Source organism: Oncorhynchus keta, chromosome 30 (assembly GCF_023373465.1).
Source record: "Oncorhynchus keta strain PuntledgeMale-10-30-2019 chromosome 30, Oket_V2, whole genome shotgun sequence".
Taxonomy (NCBI): Eukaryota; Metazoa; Chordata; class Actinopteri; order Salmoniformes; family Salmonidae; genus Oncorhynchus; species Oncorhynchus keta.
The window spans coordinates 46197480-46217186 of NC_068450.1; the positions used below are offsets into that span (position 1 = coordinate 46197480).

Sequence of the window (19707 nt, forward strand, 5' to 3'; positions counted from 1 at the left end):
AAACCGTCTGAGTTATATTAGATAGATTGCTCTGAATCCACGATATGGCAGAAGTTGAAAAGCTACAACAGATATGTTTTCTCAACAACAGGTTATGTAAACTAATATCAAAGGCTGCACTGAAATGTAACAGTACAGCACGCACAATCTTTTCAGTTTTCAGGTTCTTTCAACCAATCATCAGTCATTTATGTCAGTGCAGTACATTTTGAGTGCCCTTCTCTATAAAAGCACTCTCAAGTTTGTATGTTATTAATTTGCTAACTTAGAAGTAATATTGTATTTGGTCAAGGACAATTTTTTCCAACAGTTTGCGAAGAGATGGCAGCACGCTGACAGGTCTGCTGTTAGAACCAGTAAAGGCCACTTTACCACTCTTGGGTAGCGGAATGACTTTGGTTTCCCTCCAGGCTTGAGGCCAAAACTTTCCTCTAGGCTCAGAATAAAGATATGACAGATAGGAGGCTATAGAGTCAGCTACAGTACCATCCTCAGTAGCTTTCCATCTAAGTTGTCAATGCCAGGAGATTTGTCATTATTGATCGATGACAATACATTTTCCACCTCTCCCACACTAACTTTATTAAATGAAAATGTGCAATACTTTTCTTTCATTCTTTTTTTTTTTTCTTCATCCTTGAGTACAATGGCTCACTGTTCGTTGTTGGCATTTCCTGCCTAAGTTTGCAAACTTTTCCGATAAAATAATCATTAACATAATTGGCAACATCAAATGGTTTTGTGATGAATAAGTCGTCTGATTCGATGAAAGAAGGAGTTGAATTTATCTTTATGCCAATCATTTCATTTAAAGTACTCCAAAGTTTCCAGCATTCTTTATGTCATTGAGATTGGCTTCGTAATACAGTTTCTTATTCTTTTTGTTGAGTTTAGTCACATAATTTCTCAATTTACAGTAGGTCAGGGAGTCAGATGTGCAGCCAGCCTTATTAGCCACTCAGTTTTCAATTCCTTTCAATACCTCATCATGGAGCCTCACCAGTTTTAACAGTATGTTTCTTAACAGGTGCATGTTTATCAATAATTGAAAGGAGCAATTTCATAAATGTATCTAATAAAATCAAATGCTATTGGTCACATACACATGGTTAGCAGATGTCATTGCGAGTGTAGCGAAATTATTATGCTTCTAGATCTGACAGTGCAGCAGTATCTAACAAGTAATATCTAACAATTCCACAGCAAAACCTAATATCTAACAAATTCCACAACATAACCTAATACACACAATCTAGTAAAGGACTGGGATAAGAATATATAACTATACAATATATGGATGAGCAGTGACAGAGCGGCTAAGATAGTAAAGAATAGATAGTGAAGGATACAGTATACATTATATACATATGAGATGAGTAATGCAAGATATGTAAACATAATGCCACACAAAGTGCCATTATTTTGTATTTTTTTTTACCTTTATTTAACCAGGCAAGTCAGTTACAAACACATTCTTATTTTCAATGACAGCCTGGGAACAGTGGGTTAACTGCCTGTTCAGGGGCAGAACGACAGATTTGTACCTTGTCAGCTCAGGGGTTTGAACTCACAACCTTGCGGTTACTAGTCCAACACTCTAACCACTAGGCTACGCTGCCGACTACTCTTCCATTTTTTTTAAGTGGCCAATGATATCAAGTCTATAGGTTGGTAGCCGTCTCTCTTTGCCAGTGGTGGCTGTTTAACAAACTGATGGCCTTGAGATAGAAGTTGTTTTTCAATCTCTCTGTCCCAGCATTGATGCACCTGTACTGAGCTCACCTTCTGGATGGAAGCAGGGTGAACAGGCAGTGGCTCGGATGGTTATTGTCCTTGATGATCTTTTTTGCCTTCCTGTGACATCAGGTGTTGTAGGTGTCCTGGAGGGCAGGTAGTTTGGCCCCGGTGATGCGTTGTGCAGACCGCACCACCCTCTGGAGTGCCTTGCAGTTGTGGGTGGTGCAATTGCCGTACCAGGCGGTGATACAGCCCGACAGGATGCTCTCAATTGTGCACCTGTAAAAGTTAGTGATGGATTTCGGTGACAAGCCATGTTTTTTCAGCCTCCTGAGTTTGAGGAGGCGCTATTGCACCTTCTTCACCACTGTCTGTGTGCCTGGACCATTTCAGTTTGTTGGTGATATGAACACTGTGAAACTTTCCACCTTTTCCAATACTGTGACGTTGATGTGGATAGGGGGGGTGCTCCCTTTGCTGTTTTCTGAAGTCCACAATCATCTCCTTTGTTTTGCTGGCATTGAGTGAGAGGTTATTTTCCTGACACCACACTCCGAGGGCCCTCACCTCCTCTCTGTAGGCTGTCTTGTCGTTGTTGGTAATCAAGCCTACCACTGTTGTGTCGTCTGCAAACTTGATGATTGAGTTGGAGGTGTGCATGGCCACGCCGTCGTGGGTGAACAGGGAGTAAAGTAGGGGGCTGAGAACTCACCCTTGTGAGGCCCCAGTGTTGAGGATCAGTGAAGTGGAGATGTTGTTTACTACCTTCATCACCCCGGGGGGTGGCCAGTCAGGAAGTCCAGGACTCAGTTGCACAGGGCAGGGTCGAGACCGAGGGCCTCAGGCTTAATCTCGATACTACCCATCCCGCATGCGGGAGCGTAACGTAGCCTCAAACTAATTAGCATAACACAGTGGACATAAATCTTCCTAGAAAATGTTTCTATTCATGAAAATCACAAATGAAATATATTGAGACACAGCTTAGCCTTTTGTTAATCACACTGTCATCTCAGATTTTAAAATATGCTTTACAGCCAACGCTAGACAAGCATTTGTGTAAGTTTATCATGGCATAATGCTATGGCTAGGCTCTGCTAGCATCAGGCAACATTTTCACGAAAATAAGAAAAGAAATCAAATTAAATCATTTACCTTTGAAGAACTTCGGATGTTTTCACTCAGGAGACTCCCAGTTAGATATCAAATGTTCCTTTTTTCCCAAAAATATGATTTTTGTAGGCGAAATAGCTCCATTTGTTCTTCACATTTGGCTGAGAAATCGACCGGAAAATACAGTTACTATAACGGCAAACATTTTTCCAAATTAGCTCCATAATATCGACAGAAAAATGGCAAACGTTGTTTAGAATCAATCCTCAAGGTGTTTTCCACATATCTATTCGATAAAATATGCGTCGGGACAATTGGTTTCTCATAAGAAGCGATTGGGAAAATGGCTGCTTGTGTACTTTACGCCACTTGCTAAATGTGGTCCCTTACGGCTACTCTTCAACATAAATGCGTAAAAAGACGTCACAACACCTTGGGGAATACGTAGAAAACGTAAGCTAATTCATAGCTCATTTACAGCCATATAAGGAGTCATTGGCATGAGGCCGTTTTAAAAAATGCGGCACTTCCTGATTGGATTTTTATCTTGGTTTCGCCTGGAACATCAGTTCTGTTGCACTCACAGACAATATCTTTGCAGTTTTGGAAACATTTACATTTACATTTACATTTAAGTCATTTAGCAGACGCTCTTATCCAGAGCGACTTACAAATTGGTGCATTCACCTTATGACATCCAGTGGAACAGCCACTTTACAATAGTGCATCTAAATATTTTAAGGGGGGTGAGAAGGATTACTTTATCCTATCCTAGGTATTCCTTAAAGAGGTGGGGTTTCAGGTGTCTCCGGAAGGTGGTGATTGACTCCGCCGTCCTGGCGTCGTGAGGGAGTGTGTTCCACCATTGGGAGCCAGAGCAGCGAACAGTTTTGACTGGGCTGAGCGGGAACTGTACTTCCTCAGTAGTAGGGAGGCGAGCAGGCCAGAGGTGGATGAACGCAGTGCCCTTGTTTGGGTGTAGGGCCTGATCAGAGCCTGGAGGTACTGAGGTGCCGTTCCCCTCACAAAGGCAAGCAAGCGGATGCGAGCTTCAACTGGAAGCCAGTGGAGAGAGCGGAGGAGCGGGGTGACGTGAGAGAACTTGGGAAGGTTGAACACCAGACGGGCTGCGGCGTTCTGGATGAGTTGTAGGGGTTTAATGGCACAGGCAGGGAGCCCAGCCAACATCTGCAGTAATCCAGACGGGAGATGACAAGTGCCTGGATTAGGACCTGCGCCGCTTCCTGTGTGAGGCAGGGTCATACTCTGCGGATGTTGTAGAGCGTGAACCTACAGGAACGGGCCACCGCCTTGATGTTAGTTGAGAACGACAGGGTGTTGTCCAGGATCACGCCAAGGTTCTTAGCGCTCTGGGAGGAGGACACAATGGAGTTGTCAACCGTGATGGCGAGATCATGGAACGGGCAGTCCTTCCCCGGGAGGAAGAGCAGCTCCGTCTTGCCGAGGTTCAGCTTGAGGTGGTGATCCGTCATCCACACTGATATGTCTGCCAGACATGCAGAGATGCGATTCGCCACCTGGTCATCAGAAGGGGGAAAGGAGAAGATTAATTGTGTGTCGTCTGCATAGCAATGATAGGAGAGACCATGTGAGGTTATGACAGAGCCAAGTGACTTGGTGTATAGCGAGAATAGGAGAGGGCCTAGAACAGAGCCCTGGGGGAAACCAGTGGTGAGAGCGCGTGGTGAGGAGACAGATTCTCGCCACGCCACCTGGTAGGAGCGACCTGTCAGGTAGGACGCAATCCAAGCGTGGGAGATGCCCAACTCGGAGAGGGTGGAGAGGAGGATCTGATGGTTCACAGTATCGAAGGCAGCCGATAGGTCTAGAAGGATGAGAGCAGAGGAGAGAGAGTTAGCTTTAGCAGTGCGGAGCGCCTCCGTGATACAGAGAAGAGCAGTCTCAGTTGAATTAGTCTTGAAACCTGACTGATTTGGATCAAGAAGGTCATTCTGAGAGAGATAGCGGGAGAGCTGGCCAAGGACGGCACGTTCAAGAGTTTTGGAGAGAAAAGAAAGAAGGGATACTGGTCTGTAGTTGTTGACATCGGAGGGATCGAGTGTAGGTTTTTTCAGAAGGGGTGCAACTCTCGCTCTCTTGAAGACGGAAGGGACGTAGCCAGCGGTCAGGGATGAGTTGATGAGCGAGGTGAGGTAAGGGAGAAGGTCTCCGGAAATGGTCTGGAGAAGAGAGGAGGGGATAGGGTCGAGCGGGCAGGTTGTTGGGTTCAAGACGCAAGATTTCATCTGGAGAGAGAGGGGAGAAAGAGGTCAGAGCACAGGGTAGGGCAGTGTGAGCAGAACCAGCGGTGTCGTTTGACTTAGCAAACGAGGATCGGATGTCGTCGACTTTCTTTTCAAAATGGTTGACGAAGTCATCTGCAGAGAGGGAGGAGGGGGGGGGGGAGGAGGATTCAGGAGGGAGGACATCAGAGTGTTTTCTATCCAAAGCTATCAATTATATGCATAGTCAAGCATCTTGTCATGACAAAATATCCTGTTTAAAACGGGAACTTTTTTTAATCCAAAACTGAAAATACTGCCCCCTAGTTATAACAGGTTAATTATGAGTTTGGAGATTACTATTGTGTTGAATGCTGAGCTGTAGTCAATGAACAGCATTCTTACATAGGTATTCATCTAGTCCAAATGGGATAGGGCAGTGTGATGGCGATTGCATCGTCTGTGGACCTATTGGGACAGTACGCAAATTGAAGTGGGTCTAGGATGACAGGTAGGGTGGAGGTTAAATGATCCTTGACTAGTCTCTCAAAGCACTTCATGATGACAGAAGTGAGTGCTACGTGGCGATAGTCCTTTAGTTCAGTTACCTTATCTTTCTTGGGAACAGGAACAATGGTGGCCCTCTTAAAGCATGTGGGGACAGTAGACTTGGAGAGGGATTGATTGAATATGTCCGTAAACACACCACCCAGCTGGTCTGCGCATGCTCTGAGGATGCGGTTTGGGATGCTGTCTGGGCTGGCAGCCTTGCGAGGGTTAACACGTTTAAATGTTTTACTCATGTTGGCCACGGAGAAGGAGAGCACACAGTCTTTGGTAGCGGGCCGTGTCGGTGGCACTCTATTGTCCTCAAATTGCGCAAAGAAGTTGTTTATTTTGTCATGAAGCAAGACGTCAATGTCCACAACCGGACTGGTTTTCTTTTTGGAATCCGTGATTGTCTGCAGACCCTATCACATACATCTCGTTTTTGAGCCTCCACTTTGCGACTCCACTTTGTCTCTATACTAACACTTTGCTTGTTTGATTGCCTTATGGAGGGAATAACTACACTGTTTGTATTCGGTTATATTTCCAGTCAGATTGCCATGATTATATGCAGTGGTACGTGGTTTGCAGTGGTATGAGCAAATGCTGCCATAAATCCACGGTTTCTGGTTAGGGAAGCTTTTAATAGTCACAGTCAGTACAACATCTCCTATACACTTCCTTATGAACTCGCTCAACGAGTGAAGTTCCTTGATGTTTGTCTTGGTGTCCGCTTGCGGGGGGATATACACAGCTGTGATGATAACCGAGGAGAGTTCTCTTGGGAGACAATACGGTCAGCATTTGGTTGTGAGGAATTCTTGGTTTGGTGAACAAAAGAACTTGAGTTCCTGTATGTTGTTACAATTACACCATGAGTCGTTAATCATGAAACATACACCATCGCCGACAGCAACTCTTGCCCAGATTTCGTCAACTTTGTTAACTAGGGACTGGACACTAGCGAGTAATATACTCGGGTGACGTGGGTGGTGTGTGCGCATCTGAAGCCTCAATCGAAGACCGCTCCGGCACTCTCTCCTCTGGCGGCATTGTTTTGGGTCGGCCTCTGGAATCAGTTCATATGCCCTGGGAGGTGCAGACAAAGGATCCGCTTTGGGAAAGTCGTATTCCTGGTCACCATTTCACAATGGTGAAATGTATGAGTAGACCGACATAAGCCCCTTACTTTGATTGTTTCTCATTGATGACTTCACCTGAACCAATGTAATCCAGATGGATTTGAACTTTTTTAAAGCATAAGTTAATAAGTGATTCCAAGCAAAATAAAGTCATGTCAGCATATTTGAAGAGATTTCAAGGCAGAAAGCTGGGGCGGCAGGTGTTGGACTAGTAACCGAAATGGTTGCAAGATCGAATCCCTGAGCTGACAAGGTAAATAAAATCTGTCGTTCTGCCCCCGAACAAGGCAGTTAACCCACTGTTCCTAGGCCGTCATTGAAAATAAGAATTTGTTCTTACCTAACTTGCCTAGTAAAATAAAGGTAAAATAAAAAAAATAAAAGGCAGAAAGCTTCAATTTAGTCTCTATTTCAACATTACCAGGCAACTGTGGTACATCACACACATTCGTTGACTGTGGGCATTGGACATAGAAAGCATTCTCATTACACTTTCACCTTTTTGGATGGGATTAGTGCAGACATCTTAAAGGGATTTCATTAAGGTGCGTAGAGGTTAAGAGGCTTTTTTCCCACTAACCATCTGGCTTTCTCCAGTGAAAACTGTGTTGTTGCCAAAAATAGGCAAGAGAGTAAAGTTGTCATGCACCCTACTTATTTAGACCCATAGCTCCTCTGTGAGCGTTGGCCATTCACAAATCCACTCCACTGTTCTGGGCAGTCCTCTCCAACTCAATCCAATTCCGTTTTTTTCTGTATCTGCTTCAGTAATGTGTGTGTCACGGCCGTCGTAAGCAGTGGACCAAAGCGCAGCGTCGTGAGCGTACATTACTTTATTATGGAATGACGCCAACAAAACAAGAAACAAAATAAACAACCGTGAAGCTTAAGAGGGCTATAGTGTCACTAAGTCAACTACCCACCACGAAAGGAGGGAAAAAGGGCTACCTAAGTATGGTTCCCAATCAGAGACAAAGATAGACAGCTGTCCCTGATTGAGAACGATACTCGGCCAAAAGATAGAAACACAAAATCATAGAACACAAAACATAGAATGCCCACCCCAAGTCACACCCTGACCAAACCAAATAGAGACGCTAAAAGGCTCTCTAAGGTCAGGGCGTGTGTGCTGGGAGTTGGGAAGCATGTTCAGGGAGTGAATAATCAATAAACTAAACATAATACAAAACACAAACAACGCACAGACATGAAACCGAAACAATGACGCCTGGGGAATTGAACCAAAGGGAGTGACATATATAGCGCAGGTAATCAAGGAGGTGATGGAGTCCAGGTGAGTGGGGATGGTGACAGGTGTGTGCCATAACAAGCAGCCTTGTGAGCTAGGGGCCAAAGAGGGAGCACACGTGACAGCTTCAAGCTCCTGCCTTAATGCACATCAAATTATATGCCTACAATTGAGATCTACCTTGGATTTAAATGTTGTTACTATTAGTGTTATATTAGGTGGTGTTAGGAGCATTATGGGATTTTTGGTTTTCATCACTGGTGTAAAGTACTTAAGTAAAAACACTTTAAATTACTACTTAAGTAGTTTTTTTTAGGTATCTGTACTTTACTATACTATTTATATTTTTGACTACTTTTACTTCACTTAGGAAAATAATATACTTTTTACTACATACATTTTCCCTGACACCCAAAAGTACTCGTTACATTTTCAATGCTTTGCAGGACAGGAAAGTGGTCCAATTCACTCACTTATCAAGAGAACATCTCTGGTCATCTCTACTGCCTCTGATATGGAGGACTCAATAAACACACATGCTTTGCTTGTAAATGATGTCTGCGTGTTGTAGTGTGCCCCAGGCTATCTGTAAATTAAAAAATAAAAATAAAATTGTGCCAATTTGAAATGATTTATACTTTTTCTTTTGATGCCTAAGTATATTTAAAACCAAATACTTTTAGACTTTTACTCAAGTAGTATTTTTCTGTGTGACATTCACTTTTAGTCTTTAGTTTTACTCAAGTATGACAATTGGGTACTTTTTCCACCACTGGTTTTCATCGCTTGCAACCTTTCATGCATAGCCCTTAATCATTTGTGATTGTTGGTTCCATAGTGTGTTCACTGATGTTGTAGCATGAGAGGGAGGATATTAGTGCCTGAGCATCGGATGTGGCCCGAGGTTTAAGTTAAACGCACAACGTGCAATGCTTTGCAAGTGACACAATTGATAAGGTCAGCTTAGGCAAAGAAAATTGAAATCAGTCAAAGTAACAGGACATCTGATTCTGGAATAACATGTTTGTTGGATTATTAGCACTTAAACTGAGATAGAGCTGCTTTGCAACATTATATTATCATGAATTTCGAATAAAGTCATCTGTATGTCCGCCAAGCTGCAGTACAGCACTGGGTTCTTTATATAATTGCTAATTATCTGCCCTTGCATCAACAGAGACCTCACCATGTCTGGCCAATATGACTCAGTGCGATAATGGATGTCTTGCTACTGGTGAGGGGACCATCTGTGTGTGTCCAGAGGGGTCCCTACTACAGCCGGATGGACAGACCTGCAGAGGTACTACTACACTAAATGTTTTCCTAAAGCCACTGGAGATGTGTTACAGAGTGGAGTTTTTATCAGTGTTACAGAATGGAGATGTTATCAGTGTTACGGAAGGGGAGGTTCGATCAGTGTTACAGAGTGGAGGTTTTATCAGTGTTACAGAGTGGTGGTTCTATCAGTGTTTCAGACTTGTTTAATCAGTGATACGGAGTGGTTTCATCAGTGTTACAGAGTGGAGGTTTCATCAGTGTTACAGAGTGGAGGTTTTATCAGTGTTACAGAGTGGAGGTTTTATCAGTGTTACAGAGTGGAGGTTTTATCAGTGATACAGAGTGGAGGTTTTATCAGTGTTACAAAGTGGAGGTTTTATCAATGTTACAGAGTGGAGGTTTTATCAGTGTTACAGAGTGGAGGTTTTATCAATGTTACAGAGTGGAGGTTTAATCAGTTTTACAGAGTGGAGGTTTTATCAATGTTACAGAGTGGAGGTTTTATCAGTGTGACAAGGGGGAGGTTTTATTGCTCAGTGTTACTGAGTGAGGCTGTGTCACTGAATCTCTCCATTTTTTGTGTGTGTGTGTGTGTGTGTTTGTGTGTGTGTGTGTGCGCGCGCATGCGCGTGTGTGGTTCACCCAGGCTGCACCTCTTCCGACCGAGGGGGCTGTAGTCAGCAATGTTCCCCCATCACTCCTGGTAGGTGGGAGTGTGACTGTCTGCCTGGGTACAAGCTCCACCAAGACGGTAAACGCTGCACAGCCACTGGTGAGTCCTCACTGATACACACTCACACACACCACATACGCTGCCACGCATACAAGTACATGTAAACACATACAATAAATAAACACACAGGCACACACACATTCACATGCAAAAATAGGTTTGTATTCCCTCTTGTTTTTTATTTGTCATCACTTAATTTCATTATATTCCAGGACCCCCACCTTATCTGCTGTTTGCCAACATAGTAAACATCAGACGTGTTAATCTGGATGGGACTGGTGACCAAAGCCTTGTGGAGGAGCCGAGCGGAACAGTAATAGCTCTGGACTATGATCCCGTACAAAACAAAGTAAGGAAGTGATCTACAGTGAGGTCAGTTTTACTACTTCAAAACTGCAGCGCAAAATCACTTGACTGTTCTGAATTTACTATGGAGCACTTTGGGTAAAGCTGTATTTAGATCTGTTGCCACCTATTGGTCATTGCTGGTTACTGCATGACTCTCAATGATGAGTTAGTGAAACTGTTTGGTCCATGTCAGCCAATGATGCTTATGGCCTCATATTGATTGAAAATAATAAAAGGTGTGTGTTTTCCTAGGTGTACTTTGCCAGTACAGTACTGAAGCAGATTGAGCGTGCTGATTTGGACGGCGGGTCCAGGGAGGTTTTGCTCACTGAGGAGTTGGACTCACCTGAGGGCCTGGCTGTGGACTGGGTCAACCGCAAGCTCTACTGGACTGACCGAGGGTGGGTGGTGTACCCCAGGGTTCAGAACTGGGGCCAATGCTATTGTCAGAACCTCATTTAAATTTAGCACACACACAACTACATTGACATTGACATTCAGACTGGACTATTCGAAGTTCAAGCAATGAATTATATCATGCATGGTTTGTTTCTATTCTATTCATTCTCCTCAGATTATATCTACTCTGTTTTAATGTATATTTTAGCTTAGGCCTTGGACCTTACTTTTGAATTCTGTGTTTCAGCCTCTCAACTATTGACCGCAGCACTTTGGATGGCTTCGACAGGGAGACCATTATTAGCAAAGGCATACAGAAACCAAGGGGAATTGCAGTTCATCCTTTAGCCAAGTACGGTATTTTAAATATATATCTTTATCAGAATTTTTCTACACATTGTCTTCTGCCTTTTAATTGCAGATGGGTGAGTTATCATTTCTGTTCTGTTTCTTGAGGAAGTTGTTCTGGACCGATATGGGTACCAGGCCTGTGTTGGAGAGTGCGTCTTTGGAAGGAAGTGATCGTGCGGTCATCGCAAGTGCCGACTTGGTGTCCCCTAGTGGTCTGACCATTGACTTCACTGAAGACAGACTGTACTGGTGTGACAGCAAGAGGGGCGTACTGGAGACGGCATCCCTGGATGGCTCCAACCGACAAGTCTTGACAGAGAACGAAGTAGGTGAGGCTTCTGTGGAACACACACACAGTCAAAAGGTTATAGCATATATGAACTAAATATGATACGTGTTCTTTTTGTAATTCCATTATCTCTTCTGATTGGTCCAGGTCAACCTTTTGACCTGGCAGTGTTTGAGGACAGGTTGTGGATCACGGACAGGGAGCAGCAGCTGCTCCTGAGCATTGACAAATGGACAGGGATGGACCCAGAGCGTCTCCATGGCAACATGGTCCAACCAGCATCTATAGTTGTGGTTCACCCCCTCGCCAAGCCAGGTAGCAAGAAGAGTGAGAGAGAGAGACTCCATAATATTATTGTTAAAAACCTTTTTGCTTTATTGCAGTCTTTTACCAAATGTGTTTAATTGTAATCCTCAGGAGCAAATGTTTGTCTCTATCGAAATGGGGGCTGTGCTCAGGTGTGCGAGAGCAGGCTAGGATTCGCCCACTGCTCCTGTCACTCACACATTGCCCAATCAGCTGATGGCAAAGGCTGCTTGCCATCCTACAGATCAACAGGTGATATGAACCCCAGTTGACACCTTTCATAAAGATTCAGGTCGAGTTTGATTTAAAAAGATACAACTTTGGTTTTGCTCATAATTTTTTCCTACAGATTCTGGAGATGGTGAGTCTGCAGACCCGTTCTCTCTGAAAAACAAAACTTTGAACGATGAGAGCATGCCTCTCCCTGTGCCTGGTCTCTCTACTGACGGGGAGGAGGCAGAGGACAACATGGACGAAGGGAGTGAGCCCACACTCTTCATTGAGAAGATGGTGTCAGGTAAAAGCCACACTGCAATAACAACAATACTGTGGATTTCATAGTAGCACAAATGGCTGCCACCCTGATTTTGTCTACATACACAGTTTATATAGTGAAATTGGTCTTTTGAAAAATTTTCGGCAACATCCTTGCACTTCCAGACCAGGATGACTGTTTCTCTCTCCGCTGTGATGTGAATGCGCAATGTCTACTGGATGGAGGCAACCCCACCTGCCACTGCCTGGAAGGTTTCACTGGGGATGGAGAGCTGTGTGTGGGTGAGTGTGTGTGTGCATACATGTGTACCTTTTGATTTCCAATTCAATTCCTGTTTAGGAGAATTGGGCGGCAGGTAGCCTTTAACCAGTTGCAAACCCGTATCCGGGAGCGTAATCATAGCCTCGGATGCATTAGCATAACTCAACGGACATAAATACCCCTATAAACTTTTCCTATTCATGAAAATCGCAAATGAAATGAAATAAATATATTCAAACACAAGCTTAGCCTTTTGTTAACAACACTGTCATCTCAGATTTTCAAAATATGCGTTACAGCCAACGCTAGACAAGCATTTGTGTAAGTTTATCATGGCATAATGCTATGCTAGGCTCTGCTGGCAGCAGGCAACATTTTCACGAAAATAAGAAAAGCAACCAAATTAAATCATTTACTGAGACTCCCAGTTAGATAGCAAATGTTCCTCCCATTTCTTCACCATGCTTGGCTGAGAAATCGACCGAAAAATGCTACAACTATAACACCAAAACCTTTTCAAAATTAGCTACATAATATTGACAGAAACACGGCAAACGTTCTTTAGGATCCATCCTCAAGGTGTTTTTAACAAATATATTCGATAATATATCCGTCGAGGGAGTTGGTTTCTCATAAGAAGCGATTGGAAATATGGCTACCTCAGTATTTTACTGCGGGAGACACCATGTGACCACATGCCATAATATGGTCCCTTACAGCCATTCTTCAAGGGAAATGCCTAAAAAGACGTCGCAATGCTGTAGACACCTTAGGGAAAACGTGGAAAACGTAAGCTCATTCGTAGCTCATTCACAGCCATATAAGGAGTCATTGGCATGAGGCGGTTTTAAAAAATGCGGCACTTCCTGGTTGGATTTTTATCTGGGTTTCGCCTGTAACACCAGTTCTGTGGCACTCACAGACAATATCTTTGCAGTTTTGGAAACGTCAGAGTGTCATCTTTCCAAAGCTGTCAATTATATGCATAGTCAAGCATCTTTTCGTGACAAAATATCTTGTTTAAAACGGGAACGTTTTTCATCCAAAAATTTAAATAGCGCCCCCTATATCCAACTGGTTGCATTCAGCAAGTAACCGAAAGGTTGTTAGTTTGAATCCCCGAGCTGATGAGGTGAAAAATCTGTCGATGTGCCCTTGAGCAAGGCACTTAACCCTAATTACTCCTGTAAGTTGCTCTGGATAAGAGGATCTGCTAAAGGGACTTAAATGTCATTCCTGAACTCAGAAAGGGAATTATGTGTGTTTCCTGATGTGTAATGTTGTGTTTCTAGACCTTGATGAGTGCATGTTGGGGATGGCCCTGTGTAGTATCCAGAGCTCAGTGTGTGTCAACACTGCTGGTGGATATTACTGCCAGTGTCGCCCTGGCTTCAGTGGAGAGGAGCACCACTGTACCGGTGAACACTCACTCATGAACTTTGATGATTAAAAAATACATTTTCTTCATTTCTTTTTCATATAGTTTACATTTTCACAATCGTTCTCATGTTTATTTCCCCCATTTAGATTTTGACGAGTGTAAAATGGGAACACACAAATGTGATGAGCGAGCGGAATGCATCAATACTATAGGGAAGTACCGCTGCAAGTGTCAAGCTGGCTACAGTGGTAATGGACACACATGCCAAGGTGCAGTTCTACACACAGTATCATAACAAACATTACTACTGCAACAATCTCTATGAAGACAATTATGCTCAACTTCACCTTCATTTTTTTTACGACACCCCTTTGTTTCACCTACTTTTTTCTTTGTGTCTCCTCCCTCTCTTTCTCTTTCTATTTCTCTTTCTCTTTCTCTTTCTCTTTCTCTTTCTCTTTCTCTTTCTCTTTCTCTTTCTCTTTCTGTCTCTCTCTCTTGCTCTCTCTCTCTCTCTTTCTCTCTCTCTTTCTCTCTCTCTCTCTATTTCTCTCTCTTTCTCTCTCTTTCTTCTTTCTCTCTCTCTCTCTCTCCCTCTCCCTCTCTCTCTCTCTCCACACTCCTCCCCTCTGCATGTTTGCAGAGTTGTCAACTACGTCCTCGTGGGTGACCACCAGTAGGCCTATGGACGTCACCAGCCAATGGCTGAACACTAACACAGTGGAGAGCTGCCCCTCATCTCATGACACTTACTGTCTCTATGAGGGAGTTTGCTTTTACTTCCCAGAGATGGAGTCCTATGCCTGCAAGCAAGTACCCCTATTCCCCTCCTTGTACATGGGTCAACACTGTTATTTGCTGACTTGTCAACAACATTAGTGGGGCAAAAATACTGTTTTTATTACTCTTATCCAATCCTTTCAGATACAGTGGCTGGGAGTTCAGGGTTAATATTGTTTTTTTATAGGGATTTTCACTCTAGTAAGTCAGTGTTGATAACGGCAGTAGGTGGCACTGTTGTTTCATATATACAGCTTTTCTTTACCTTTGGTAACAAAGTGAGATAAAGGATTGCATCAACAGTGGGATAAAGGCTATAGAAAAAACAGTAAGATGTAGGATTCTAAAGTTTGCCTCTGCATCGGTCTGCAAAATATACAGAAATATACAGAAATGTACAGAAATGTTCTCAATAAGCAAGACTTTTATCATAAATCAGCCAACACCAGTTTTGAGTTTGTTGTTTTTTCTGAATTTGTGTTGTGTCATACTGTATGTGTGTGTTATAGTGAGTATTGTGTGTGGTGTTCCCAGCTGTATCTCGGGCTACATGGGAGAGCGCTGTCAGTTCAGTGATCTGGAGTGGTGGGAGCTGCAGCAGGCCGAACAAGAGAAGAGAAGGAACGTGGCCATCGCCCTGGGCATGGTTGTCCTCATCACCCTGCTCTCCATTGCTGCCTGCGTCACCTACTGCTACGGGTGAGAGAGAGAATTGGGAAGGTGGGGGGACTGGGATTGTTGGTGGACTGGGATTGTTGGTTGGGTGGGTCTTATACCACAGTAACCCTCAGTGTAATAAATAATGTACTTAACCTGTAACAGACTGCTGTAGTCCTTACCACGTTTGGTCAAAAACAGATGTAGCTGTGGTACGCAGTACACACAGTGTTACAGCCTGTCCTTATATATTAAGTTCAAAATAATTACATAAGCTATTCCCTTTTGAAACCATAGAATAAAGTGTATTAAATACCCCAGACACAAATAGGCTTTGTTCAATTTTGCTCAAAATGAATGGTCCAAATTGTTATCAGACTGGGGCCATTTGCTGTGTGTTTACTGTGTATGTGATGTTGGTGTGTGTGTCCATGTAAACGTGATGCGTAAAATTGTATACTCGGCAGAGGCATCGGGAGCATAGGCCCAACAGATTAAAGACGTGGGCCCTCCATGGGCCTAACACCATGACAAGTATGCAATCCCCTTTGCAGAAACATAAAGAGGTGTCTATCAAACGCAGAGTGGCGTGGTCCGTGTAATATAGGGGACGGCACAACAGCAGGGGAGAAGATACAAAGTGAGCTAATCACATAGAACAAATGGCGGCGTACGGACCCATTTTGCCATGAGCATACATACACTCTATATTCCCGTCTTTTTGATTCCACACGTACACACACCCTCCCTTAACTGAGTTAAGTGGCTGATTCTCTTGACGGATGTTTTGGTGGCTTAGAGAGACACGACGGTGTCTCTGCGGCTCTTTTGACTCACAAAGCAGGGCCTTTTACTCTTCCAGGGTCTCTTCCTTTGGCTTCCTGCTGAAAGAGGCATGCTTTCAATTACATGCTTGGTTTAGCTTGTTCTACAGCAATTGCACATCAAAATAGGTCATTTCTCTGCCCCAAGATGGACCCACTGAGCTATATCCCGGTTCAAACGCTACACTGGTGACAATAGGCAATAGCTCTTTCCCAAAATTGTCTTTCGCACTTGGCTGCAGGTGCAGATGTAGCTTTGTGCAGTTTAGTTCTTGTAGCTGATGCACCCAACACACTTGAGCGTGCTGGGACACATGATGCACACTCACACTCTCTCGCCCTCTCTTGCTCGTTCTCTCTCTCTCTCTCTCTCTCTCTCTCTCTCTCTCTCTCTCTCTCTCTCTCTCTCTCTCTCTCTCTTTCTGCTGAAAATATAGTTACACACACACACACACACACACACACACACACACACACACACACACACACACACACACACACACACACGCACACACACACACACACACACACACACACACACACACACACACACACACACGCACGCACGCACGCACACACACACACACACACACTTCTCCAGGTGAAAAGACAGGACACAGAGATCAAACATACACCACTGTAATAAAGTAATAGAGCCACTTACTCTATACGACCTACAGTGGACTGTAAAATTGATGTTTCGCCTTCCTTGCCTTCATGACTCATGGCTCTTTGCATGTGATATTATCTAGAGGCATGCTGTAGTTCGTGGGGACATGCTTTACTGTGGAACTGATACGGCCTGTCAAAATGATACCACCAGTCAGGACTCCCAGGTCACCATTTACATAGATATGAGCATTCATATTTACTTGTCGGTATTGACACAGCTTACTCTCTATCAGTGTATTCTATATCCGGGGGTGACACTGGCATTGTAGTTGTCATGCGTTATGCACTGAAGACAACATAACCCCTATTCCCTCTAGATCTGTGAATGAGATACCCTATGGTTTCCATTATATTATATGAAGGGATGTGTCTTTTGTCATACAATGCTTGCTAACAACGGCTCACGGTTGCTAACGACAGCCCGTATAAATGCATGTACACTTTAATAATGCATTATGGACAGATGCTTTGCATGTTACTGTATATAAGTGACATTTTTACAGGTTAGCAGACACTCTTATCCAGAGCGACTTAAGTAGTGAGTGCATCCATTTTCATACTCGTCCCCAGTGGGAATCAAACCCACAGCTCTGGCATTGCAAGTGCCATGCTCTACCAAGTGAGCCACACAAGACTATATGTTGACATATGACACAATGATACGCCATGTGATTGCAGGTCCAGGAGATTCGTTCGGAAACACCCCTCGGTGGATGACATGAGCGACACAAGCACCAGTGATGACACCATGTCAGAGACCACCGTCCCCAAGACGCCACGGGTAAGTCTGAACCCAGTTAATGGTGACTTCCGCACAGAAAAACAATGACCACTCACAAAAGGCCTTGTGGGTCACATGCAGAGAATATTGTTTGAGCGGTGTCCCAAAACGACAAGTAGGCTACTGTATGTTACCTTACTGTGTTCCCCAACTGTTATCCCTTCTGTTTAAGTTCTATGTTGTTTTGGAACACGGTGGCGATGGAAAGGTCATTCACGTCATGGGCTGTCCAAGAAGAGCTGTTTGTCCCTCTTGCTCCTCCGAAACAGGTGCCATCACACATGCTTGTTTTAATGAATCCCAATCAAATAAAACATGTAATTTATAGGTTATTAGTATGTAGTCATGGCTTTACTACGTAATTCCATTGTAAGTACCTTCCAATATCTGTATGGTGAAATAAAGCACAACCACATTGTATTATTGGACCCTGGATTGAAGTGAGCTTTGCTTTGATTGGACAGGTGAAAGCTTTGTGTCAGAGGAGGCAGTGGCTATTCCCAAACTCAATAAAGGGTATGAGTGCTCTTTTGGATTGGCTACCATGGAGACGAACAAGACGGGCGCCAACCACCTCAAGTCCATCGACAACCTCATTTTCCTGGATGACCCTCAGCCTGCCTCTGCCATCCCTCAGCTCACCTGAGGTCATGCCCACTCATATACCCTTATGAAATTAACCCACCCCCAAATGAGAAACCAAAAACACACACTGGGACCTGGAGATTGCTAGCCTGGAATCCACACTGAATATCGTCCTAGTAGACGGTCCAACTGCCCATCTATTGGAGCTTCTCCAGACTGAGTTCAGGAAACAATAGTGAAACAAAGTGATATTCAGTGTTGATTCCAGGCTAGAAGAACCCTTAGGTTGCTTAAGACTCTGTCTTTCCTTGATGTTTATAGCCCTGTTTTCTCTAGGGAGTGGGTGTATTGCCTGCTTCTCTGGATGCCTCTTCCCGATAGCTAAACAACAGCACCTTCTGTGCATGTGAGACACTCCCAGAACACCTACACGCGCAGAAAGTTTGAATGCCCAGTGGTGGAAGGCTATTTCATTGATGCGCTGTCTATCGAATCGTGCAGTATTGCATGATCACTGAGAAGCGAAATAACAGCTGTATCTTATTTATGGTTCAAATGCCGTTGCTTCGCCCCAGTGCACTGTGAAGACAGGTCTAAGCTACATGGTACATGTTAAGTTGTCATGCAGGCTAAATGCGTTTGGTTTCACCCCACATTTAGGATACGAATATTGTCTGTGTCCTCCTTATGTTTATGGAACTGCAAAATGCTTAGTTAGAACAGACAGAGAATTTTGTAGGCACACGTTGATCACGTCAACACGTGTGTGTGTGTGTGTGTGTGGAGGGGGGGGGGTGTTCAAATCACCACAGGGTTTTTATTTCAGCTGTTCAGAACTAAAGTAAAGTTACACATGCACAAAAGGTAATACGGTTGTTTAGCTCTGGCAAAGAGGCGTCCTGGGGGGACGAGACTGGGGCTGAACAGGTGGTCCAGTCTGGTCACACAGCCTCTGCCTAGTCTATATTTAGGTAGACCTATGTGGGGGGGGATTAATCTCTATCCTCAACATTTGCATATCCTTCATTTTTGTGGTGTTCCAACTAGGATATTTGTTTATAGTCACCTTTCCTTGCTAGCTGCTGTATAAGAGATGTGTTAATGTTTTATCAGACAAAACGTGCCATGCTAGATCACATTTCAAATGCACGTATTGAATCAAGGCTTGCTTTATTAAAAAAAAGAAGAAAAAGATCATTGATTAAAAAGTTGCTTCTCCGAGTGTAAGGTTGCTCATTGTAGATTTGTGCCTTCCAAAGATTGCGTTGCCATAATACAGGTTCAAAAGTTTTCAAGAGGTGTTTCAGCTTCAGTGTGATGATGTCAATGTGACCTATTCAAAGATTGCTTGCTTTGGTAACGATCAATGATCAACATCCGATTCGATTTGGACAGTAACCTGTGATGCACAGTGAATCATTGTATTGCGATCACACCTCTCAGAGGTTTAGGCATACTCATTAATGGTGGCATAGTGAAATAGAGGGAAATGGAACAGAGTGAAGAAAGAACATACCAAAAATGGAGAGTTCA

The 19707-nt window shown here is 43.7% G+C and overlaps 1 protein-coding gene across 1 annotated transcript in view; it reads left to right on the forward strand.

The window, feature by feature from the left end:
- The window catches only part of egf (epidermal growth factor), a 28032-nt gene extending 8917 nt beyond the window's left edge, over window positions 1–19115 (forward strand). The window contains exons 8-24 of the mRNA XM_052488486.1: window positions 9211–9333; window positions 9958–10083; window positions 10257–10393; window positions 10645–10793; window positions 11039–11143; window positions 11248–11471; window positions 11579–11746; window positions 11849–11989; window positions 12087–12254; window positions 12398–12514; window positions 13787–13912; window positions 14022–14144; window positions 14519–14708; window positions 15190–15354; window positions 17487–17589; window positions 17762–17858; window positions 18054–19115. Of these exons, the coding sequence (XP_052344446.1) occupies window positions 9211–9333; window positions 9958–10083; window positions 10257–10393; window positions 10645–10793; window positions 11039–11143; window positions 11248–11471; window positions 11579–11746; window positions 11849–11989; window positions 12087–12254; window positions 12398–12514; window positions 13787–13912; window positions 14022–14144; window positions 14519–14708; window positions 15190–15354; window positions 17487–17589; window positions 17762–17858; window positions 18054–18235 (2444 nt within the window). The 3' untranslated portion in view covers window positions 18236–19115. The remainder of the gene's footprint in view (window positions 1–9210; window positions 9334–9957; window positions 10084–10256; window positions 10394–10644; window positions 10794–11038; window positions 11144–11247; window positions 11472–11578; window positions 11747–11848; window positions 11990–12086; window positions 12255–12397; window positions 12515–13786; window positions 13913–14021; window positions 14145–14518; window positions 14709–15189; window positions 15355–17486; window positions 17590–17761; window positions 17859–18053) is intronic.
- The last annotated feature ends 592 nt before the right edge of the window (window positions 19116–19707 follow it).